This window comes from Lactuca sativa, chromosome 5 (genome assembly GCF_002870075.4).
Source record: "Lactuca sativa cultivar Salinas chromosome 5, Lsat_Salinas_v11, whole genome shotgun sequence".
NCBI lineage: Eukaryota > Viridiplantae > Streptophyta > Magnoliopsida > Asterales > Asteraceae > Lactuca > Lactuca sativa.
In genome coordinates this window covers 339,859,906-339,870,312 of record NC_056627.2, presented here as the reverse complement: position 1 = coordinate 339,870,312, position 10,407 = coordinate 339,859,906, and the positions used below count along the sequence as shown (strand labels likewise).

Here is a 10,407-nt window from a genome sequence, read left to right as displayed (position 1 = left end):
GTTCACGACTCAAGAACAGGTAGGTGTTCTTGGTGAAAGTGAAGAAGACTTGAAGATCTAAGCAAAAGAGATAATTTCATGGATGAAATCATGGATCTTCACTAGATAAAGCTATGTATCAACTAATCAATGGAAGGAATGCTTACATTTTTTAAGATCAAGATGAAAAGCTTGATGATAGTTAAGAGAGAATCGGATTTCTTGACTTGGAAGTGTGAAAAGTGAATGAAAAAGAAGGATTGGCTTATATATGGGCATGAGTTCACGGCCACATTGGGTGTACGGTCGTACACTCCTATTGAAGGAGTGTTTGGCTAGAATGCAACTTGAAGAACTTAAGATTACTCATCCCTAAACCCAAACCTCGAATGTACTGGGCTTAGAACACTCAAACAGACTCTAGATAATGCTAAAAGATAGCGGAAATAATTCTGATTTTGATTGAATTGAATGACTGTACAAGATAGAATTTTCGGGTAGTCACATAACCTCCCCTTCGGTATCTTTCAACCGGTAACCGGGAGCTAACCTCCCTTCGATATCTTTCAACCGGTAATCGGAGACTATTTCACCCTTGCCACTACCACATTACCTTGATCAGAATTCTTCGAAGGGCCAACCCCTTTTCTCCTCATTGCACCACTTGTTTCACAGGTGGGGCATTCGTTGGCATTAGAAGTACTAACTTGAGAAGATGTGAAAGTTCTTATATTAATTATTGAATACTCCAAAATTATACTTCTTGTCAATTATAGTCCTTATTAATCAAGATTGTTCTTTTTTGCTGCAAAATTCAATTTAATCTCATAAGTATTATATGTCTTTACAAATAACCAAAATATTAATAAAAATGTATTAAAATATTACCTAAAAATATATAAATATGGCAATATCAATTATAAGTTATACAAATGAAGTGGCATATAAATTTTATTTAAGCAAATATGATGTATTTTTAACATCACTCAAAAAAATAATAAAGCCATTTATATGATGTATTTTTAACATCATCCAAAAAATAATAATAAGGCCATTTTTAAATGGCGTATTTGGAAAACACTTGGTTAGTTTCTTTAGCGGGAGAGTCATGATATTTTTAAAATTTAAAAAAAAAGGTCGAAATCACATAATCCTCAAAACGGGTTCATATCACGCGGATCGCTATCTAACAAATCAAGACCGTTGATTAATCACCCCATCCAATGGTTGTTACAAGGGTATCGATCCCGAGTCACCTCCACCAACCTCTACAAAACCAAACCATGTCAACACCTGTTCTTCATCCATAACGAAGCATCTGCTCATTTCTCCCTGTTTATTCATCGCTAAAAGAAAATGGAAGGCGCAGCAAAGTCAAAGAAGGGTGCCGGAGGAAGAAAGGCCGGTGGTCCAAGGAAGAAGGCGGTTACCCGCTCTGTCAAGGCCGGACTTCAGTTTCCCGTCGGTAGAATTGGGCGTTTTCTGAAGAAAGGACGTTATGCGCAGCGTGTTGGCAGCGGTGCTCCGGTTTACCTCGCCGCTGTTCTTGAATACCTTGCTGCTGAAGTAAGTTTTATTTTCTCATCTCATTGCATTAAGATCAATGTGGATCTGATCTTCATGTGTTCATCTATTCATTTCGTATAATTTAGGGATATCGTAAATCGATGTTTATTGGCCTGATTTTGAATTAAACAAAGAACACGGAGCCTAGATCTTATTTCTGAAGTTCTGCTTGATCTTGATTCCAATTCATGGATTATTCTTCTAATCTGGTTGATTTTTATTGATTGTAGGTGCTAGAGTTGGCTGGAAATGCTGCCAGGGACAACAAGAAGACCAGAATCATTCCAAGACATCTTCTGTTGGCCATTAGAAACGATGAAGAGCTTGGGAAATTATTGGGTGGAGTTACGATTGCTCATGGTGGTGTTCTTCCAAATATCAATCCAATTCTATTGCCAAAGAAGACTGCTGCCAAGGAGCCTTCAACTCCATCTAAAGCAGCTAAATCTCCAAAGAAAGCTAAAAAGGCCGAGTAGATTATGACATTAGAATTTGTAGTTCTGTTTGGATAAGATTATAGTAAAAGTTTGTATTCTGATGTTGATCAAGGTTTAGTGAATGAAACGACTTGTTTCTTATAATTGTTGCAACGTGGGCCTTCTTATTATATTCACTATTTTCCAAATAATGCCAATTGAGATTTAGTTATTTAACTCACTTGTTTTTTTATTGCTGTTGTAATTATCTAATCCGCAAAGCACATTTGTTAGCATGTCAAACAGTTTCAAGCATGTTTTTGCAAAAAATTGTGGGTTTATTCCGAAACTAATAATAGGTTAAACTTGAATATAATATGCAAATTTATAGGGTTTGTATGAATTGAATTGTAAATATATATTATCTCTACTCTTTTGAGTTGTATGGAACATGGAAGGAGGTAACTTATATTTGTACTTTTTTTAAGTCTCTTTGTGACAGTTATAACTTTTTAGTAGACAAGGAAGGTTTATTGGTAGTTGTCTTGTGAATTGGTTCGGGCCGCCCACGATCTCGACCAATTAGCGAATTTCTTTCCAAACAATCACAAATAAATCTGTTGCACGCGTTTGTGTTTGTGTTTTATTTTTTTTATTTTTTTAAAATTCAGTTTTAAAATTTAAACCATACATCCTATAACTATAAATGCTAACCATTTTATACACATTTCATAATACAAAAACGTACAATATCTTTCCATTTTCTCTTTTTTTTTTATTCAAAATAATAATCTAAATCAAAATAATAATAATAATCTAAATCAAAATATTCCACCTACTTGAAATAGCCAATCACTCAAACACTTTAAATGATCTATATGGACATCTTAATTAGATACAATTGTTAACATCTCAATCAAAAATCCTCTATTCGCGAGCCTTTCATACCATCAAACAACTACCTCAAAAATTCAATTAACATAAATTCTAAGCTTTTCAACAATTTTCTCAGCAATTTCTACCTTAACTTGCTCAACCTCAACAATCCCAACTTATAAACCTCGACAATGACAATGAGGAAAGTAGAAAAATAAGTGAAAAGTACAAAAAAAGAACTACGAGTTGGAGTGAAGACGAGGAGCAAACTTTAGCGAAAGTTTGAATTTTCATATCGTAAGACTCGAAAACCGACAACGTGCAATCGAGACAAAGTTTTTGAAATCGTGTTTTAAACCACTTTCACTCGATATTAGGAAGACAAATGAAACGGACCTACGACAAGGTCAACGAAAAATGGTGTGACCTACGAGCGACAAAGAATACAAATATTCCTAGAGTATGTTAAGAAGATGAGAAATGTATTTTTTTAATACCCAAGAGATAGCAAAAGAAGAGTACGATATAATCATAATAGTAAGTATGTATGTCTAGACATTAATGGTATTGTATACGAATACCTATATGTTACTAAACATAGCTAAATATTAAGTACTTAATTAGTTAAGTACTAGAAAAGAAAGATTAGATAACTTAATGATGGGATAAAGAGATAGATTACCCTTGGGACAAGTGTTATGTAATGAGTCACATAACAAAGATAGAGATATAGAGAAAGATGGTCCCTTCAAGGAAAAAAGATAGATGTTCCTTCGGGGACAAGAGATAGATGTTCCTTCGGGGACAAGAGATAAAGGTTCCTTCGTTGAAAAGAGATAGAGGTTCCTACGAGGACAAGAGTATGATTCCTTTGAGAATAAGAGTATGACTCCTAGGGGCAAAGATTATGATTCTTTTGGGAAAGAGATTATGTCCCTAAGAGGAAAGAAATGATGATCCCTTTAGGGGATGTAGATAGATGGTTCCTGTAGGAATCTGGATTACGTATGGTTAGAGAAGATATAGAAAGGCTCTTGGGAAGAACAAGAGAAGAGAGTTCTTTGAAAAACTTAGATGTAATCTATGAGGGATTAAGAGTAAGGAATTTGTGAGGGATTCAAGATAAGGAGAAAAATTAAGGATCTTTGAGGGATCATCAGAGAGAGGAGTAAGTCTGGATGAGCGTGTCCGACAATGATAGTGCGATGTTGTTCCATGGGAATATTGTAAGAGAAATGATCATCGGGTCTAAATGAGAACTAAATGATGAGGCATCAGAGTAAAGAAGAGATAAAGTAGGGTAGAGATAAGATAAAGTCGAGATAATTAAGACAAAATAAAGAAGAGATAGAGTAGAGAAAAGATAATATAGAAAGAAAAAGAGTAGAGAAGAAATAGAGTTAGAGATAGAGTATGAGAAGATACTGAGAAGAGGCTAGGAGAAGAGTATGAGAAACAAAGTAAATAACAAAGCAATATATAAATAAGATGAAATAGAGTAAGTAAAGATGAGAAAAGATAGAAGATATAGATGTGATGAGATAAAATAAAAATGTATGCTATGAAATAATGAGATTAGATTAGAGTGCAAGAGAAAGAAGAGAAAGAAAGAAATAGTAGATAAAACATATTAGAAAGAATAACTCACCAGACACATTATGTCTAATGTTGTAGGGATTTATGATTTGCAGGTTCAAGTAGCAACAAATATAACATCTAATACATGTAGTCAATTTTTTCAATGGTTAGATTTAAATAAGAATGAGAAAAACTCAAGTTATAGAGGGTCACAACGTGAAGAGGATACCTCATGTCGTGATAATCGAATGAATTGTGTGACCATCTTTGAGGATCAGGACGTGGCACATAGGTGTTCACGTCATGAAGATCATACAAACCCTAATCCTGGGTGTTATGCCTTATTTAAAGGAAGTGTAAGGCTAGGGTTTATACACTCTTATTTAAAGGACGCGACTTATGGGTGGTCACGATGTAACCGTTGGATAAAGTTGACCATGGTTGACTTTGATAGGTTTTGAGCACTACATCATTCCTATGGTGTACATGCAAACCCTAAAGCTTTGGATCTAGTTTGTCTAATAGACATGCAATAATCATCCAAAACCATAAACCCTAGATCTATCATGCTATGAACTGAATTAAGGGTTTCGAAATTACCTTTGATTATTATGTAGTAATAACAATCTATTCCTCCTTGTAATTGGCTTCTGAAAGCTTAGTGTAACAAATGTCACACCTCTAATGGCTCACAAACACCAAGAGCAAGAGTATGAAGAAGGAGAAGAGGAGAGGCACCCAAAAATGTCTAGAAACCCTAAGGAATCAGTTAGCCACGTTTTTGGTGCCCCATGGGTCCTTAAATATGTGAGGCTATTAGGGTTATCTAACAAGGAAACCCTAATTTGACTGCTTATGCCCTAAGCAGCCCATGGAATTCGTCCACTCCTCTAATATGGAGTCCATTAGCCCAATATTTAACTATCACACAATTGATAGTTCTAGTCCCCTTTATTTAATTAATATCTTTTTAGCCACAAAATTAACTCTTAATTAATTATTGACTAATATTAGTTAAACAATATGATTTCTCATTTAATATATTATTCTCATAATATATTAATAAATCATAATTAATCCTCTCTCTCCATAATTCATCCTATCAAGTTGCTTTGGTGAAGGCAACGCAAAAGGACCATGCACCATCGGGTTAAGTGCATACTAAAATAGTTATGGACTTAGACACTAATCCAACAGACTTTTTAGGGTAAACTAGGGTTTTAAGGGTGCAGGATGATATGGTATGACCTTACTGTTGTTAGGTGTCTGTTGCTCCTGTCTACCAAGTATGTAAGAGATGTGGTATTATGGTTTTTACCAGCTGGGTCTTTATTTTCTGATTGTTCTTGTACCTGAATTGAATTGCTTATAACTTGGGATTGCTGATAACCCCTCAAACATGCTGTTAATCTATAGAGCTTGTCGTTATCCCATTGAGATTGCCGATAATCTACATGGTTGTTGATAACCCATAGTTGTTTATTATGCTGTACTGTATAAATATTTTGGGAGGGACTCACTAAGTTTTATGCATACAGTTGTGGATTAAATGTGTTTCAGGTACCTCATATGATCACGGGAAGACGAAGGCATGACTGTACTGACCGACTTATAGATCTTTTTATGATTTCCACATTTTGATAATTTAATTTGGGATAAATGTATTGATACACCTGGGATTTTATTATTTTGGTTTTATGATACTTGGAGGTTTTTGCTAAATTAAAAATGAAAAATTTGATGAAAATTGGGTTGTTACAACTGATGGGTTTTAGCTACAAGAACATCCTATGTGCTCATACAAACCCTAATGCTTGGATCTAGGTTTCTCTATTGTACATGCAATTTATCCAAGACTATAAACCCTAGATCTAGTGTATGATAATCAATATAACATATAATTAGGGTTTAGATCATACCTTGATTGTTATGTAGCAATAACAATCCTAAATCCTTCTTGTATTGACTTTAGAAAGTTTAGAGTCACAAATGTCACTCCTCTAATGGTTCACAAACACCAAGAGCAAAAGGATGAAGAAGAGAAGAGAAGGAGGCTCTCAAAAACGTGTGGAAACCCTAGACAATTATTTTACCACGTTTTTGGGGCATAAGGGTTCTATATATAGTGAGGCTATTAGGGTTATCTAATAAGGAAACCCTAATTTGGATGCTTAAGCCCTAAGCAACCCATTGACTCCTTTCCTTAAAGGCCTTGGATGATTTCTAATGGGTTTCCCCATAAAATTCGTCCAACCTTATAATATAAGGGAATCCATAGCCCAATTGCAATTATCTTATAATTACAAATCCAACCCCTTAAGTTTAATTAATCTCTTTTAGCCACAAACTTAATTCTTATTAATTCTTGACTAATATTAATTAAACAATATGATTTCTACTTTAATATATTATTCCCATAATATATTGATAAATCATATTTAATCATTTCTCTCCATAATTCATCCTATCAAGTTGCTTTGGTGAAGGCAACCCAAAAGGACCATGCACCATCGGGTCAAGTACATACCAAAATAGTTATGGACTTAGACACTAATCCAACAGTCTCCCACTTGGATAAGTCTAATAACTATTCTGCGTGTGACTTCAGATCCTGATCTGCAATCGTAGCTTTCCAAAGCCGCTGTCAACTCTGATCCTATCAGATATGCATGTCCTTTAGATAAGGGATCATATATTCCTCCATTCTAGATATCGTATGAGACATGATTTCTAATCACTCTCTTTGTACTATTTCTCGACTTCCGATTTATGACGACTGACTAATTGAACAAATCAAGTTAGCCCTAGCCCGACCGAGCATTTACGTTTGTCATCACTAAATCATCGATGGGCCCAAAGATATCGATTTTATCCTACTTTGGATAAAAGGAACGGATAAACTTTGATTCAATGCTCGCTTGCACTCACTCACCGAATCACACACAACAATATGTTTTATGACTCCAAGTTACTGGTGCGTTTACATATTATCAATGTGCAACCGATTTGCAAGATACAACTCACACATCTCGGTTTTAAGAATACAAGATGTTATCGTCTCACCAATCACTCGTGATACAATTCATGGAGTGATCCAAGTGAGCGTGGGTTTAATCCAATGCTCAAATCATATTCATAAGCACTCATGAACGTTGCAGCAAAAATTTGCTTATGTCTAATACTCTTTAGACAATCCACACACCAATTCACGACAGTCTTCATTCATACCTACTTCCAACATATGAACGACTGTGGCCCGTTCGAATAATTTGACTATTCTAAACCAATTAAATTATTTAGGAAGTCAAAACATGCAAAGTGAAACACAAGAATAAAACTAATCCCATATGGCCTCAAACTTTTGAGTATAAATAAAACACCTTTTATTTATCACCATATCGATTACTCATTATTTGTTGTTTCGGGTAATCAACTTTTTACTTGAATTATTACAACACTTGTCCCGTGCTCTTAGCATGCACACAATGTTTACCTATGGTTCTTACTTTGTAAAATAGATCAAATGAACACATTTCCAATCATACTCATTTCACAACTCCTAATCCTTTTCCATAAGTGAAATAATATCAAATTCTTGCCACTTATGGAATATGCTAGATTCTAACATTTTATGCAATGATCCTTTCGTAATGTCATAGCACAAAAGTCACAATGACTATTGCCAATGATATTACAAAGTCCTCTACCGGAGATTGTTACAAGACAATTTCTTAGATGTGATGTCTCTCACTCAAAGTACATTCCTTTGAACATCCTTTTGCATAAAGTTTCTAATCTAGACATAGATTTTCAATATTCAATTCCCAATATGGACATGTTTCCATATTTTCCATATGACAACTCATTCTTAATAGAATCTTATCTATTCATAATAATGTCGATATGGTCCATCCAATACTATACTTCCAACTACTCACAAGCGACCAATCCTAGACGAACTTTGGATTGTCCTTTGATAGTTGTTTAATTATCTTAGTCAAAACCGATTTTTGTCCTTTTTTCCCTCTAAATGCGCTAGACATTTGGAAAATTTTAGAATGGTCAAATATTATAGCATTTGCAATCGATCCTATACCCGAAGCGTATGAGACACGATGCGTAATGTCTTAGATAAAGATTTGATACTTTATCAATCTTCTGCCGTAATATTTTATGTGCTACGTTCTAAAAATTCGAACTATGAAGAGGAATGCCGTAATCACAATCAAAATTTGAGAACACACTATGTTTCCTTGACTAAATTATTAACATTCCACAACCTAAGCCTTTAGATTTGGAATGAAGCATAATATTCTCTCCTTAATTATAGCAAACCAACTATTCAACCTATACAACTTTGCAAAGTATGACTTTTGTTTTTCTATAACTAATATTGCTAACTTGCAATACTTTCCATAATAATCATACAATCATAACATTTATGCTCCCATTATCATGATGATTATTATAAACATAACACTTATGCTCCCACTAGCTTTGACATGTATTTAGAAACCAGCTAAACTTCCAGAAAAACAATACTTATTGAATTTCTTAAGTTCATGTTTCTAATGCCTAATGGTTTAATAATCCTTTATCTAAGCTTATACACCTTTCCCTTAGATAGCTCATATGTGTGTCTAATCAATTCAGACTAATTGCCAAATCTCGTAATTCGAATCATGGAAAGGGATACCGTAACCATAATTGAATTCGAGAATTCAATTTCACAATCACTATCTTCTTAAAATCTCTCTTAGTGAAAGTATTTCCTCACAATCATTTTTATGAAGGAGGGAATCTTATGACACTTAGATTTTAATGGTGTATGTGTTCCTATCCATGTGAATTTGTCAAAACAAAGTTTACGACAAATTCAAACTCATATGGACCGAACTTTCTTAATCTTGATTTCTTGCCTTATGGTAACACAGCTGCCCACCATGTCTTCCAAGTAGTTAAGCAGCTCACCCTTTCCTATCAATGTACTTTCCATTGATCAAGGTGCCTGCCTTTTATGCGTTCAAATGAGAACTCATAGAACTCACATGCATAATTAACTCAATTGGAATGACACAGAAACAAAATAGTGTCAACACGATAGGTTGTAAACCTCAACTTGTGTGCTAGTGATGATCGATAAGGTCTATTTTGATTTGTTCTTGAAACCTTTCAAGACCATTAAGACTCCCACTGACTCCTTGACATATAAGATTCTCTTGTCAATAAACATTTCTTGACAAACAAATATTCAAGAGTTAGTGTAGTTTTTATCAAAACACTTTATAAATTGGTCCTAGTTGGTCTTTATCTTATCCAATACATCACAACTTTCCACATTTGATGAATGTTGTAAACCTTCTTGATACTTATCACTCAATTTCACAATCTTAACTCTAAGACTTGTTTTGGAACGAAGTATGATTGACTTCTTGATTTAACCATTTCTTTAATTCTTGATTCCTCTTCTTAGACATGCAATTGTACTAAGACTCACTTAGAGGATCAATTGAGATATGGTTCTTAATCATTAAGACTTATCATAAAGCATAAAAGGTACTCTCCCTTCTTCTTAGAATAGAGAAACTTTTATCTTTCTTCCTACTTGATTCTTCTTATTCGTTCTGCTGTTGATTTGAACTTTTTCAATCAATTTAGAATTACACTTAATCTTATAAGTATAATCATATTTACTAAACCTTTAGTAAATCATGACAAATATCTTTGTTGGTGGACTTGATCAACACACAACTTTGTGTACTCGATCTCTTAGTCCTTCGCTTGACACTTTGTCAATGAATTTGTCTAATTTCCAAATATGAAATTTCTCATTCATCGTGCAACCAAGTTGCATGATTCCAAGTTTCTGTCCAATTGAAACTTGGGCGATGAGAAACTCTCCCTATTTGGTAAATTCTCGACATTTCCACAAACAACATAATTAAGAATCAAATTCATTATTGCTAATATTAGAAACCCTCAAACATCAATT

At 34.2% G+C, this 10,407-nt stretch overlaps 1 protein-coding gene across 1 annotated transcript; it reads left to right on the top strand.

Annotated features, from left to right (window-relative positions):
• The first annotated feature begins 1,286 nt into the window (after positions 1-1,286).
• On the top strand, positions 1,287-2,126 carry LOC111897058 (histone H2A). The gene is made up of 2 exons (XM_023893030.3): positions 1,287-1,545; positions 1,776-2,126. Exons 1-2 carry the CDS (start codon positions 1,336-1,338, stop codon positions 2,019-2,021), a joined length of 456 nt encoding a protein of 151 aa, XP_023748798.1. The 5' UTR covers positions 1,287-1,335; the 3' UTR covers positions 2,022-2,126.
• Positions 2,127-10,407: the final 8,281 nt, after the last annotated feature.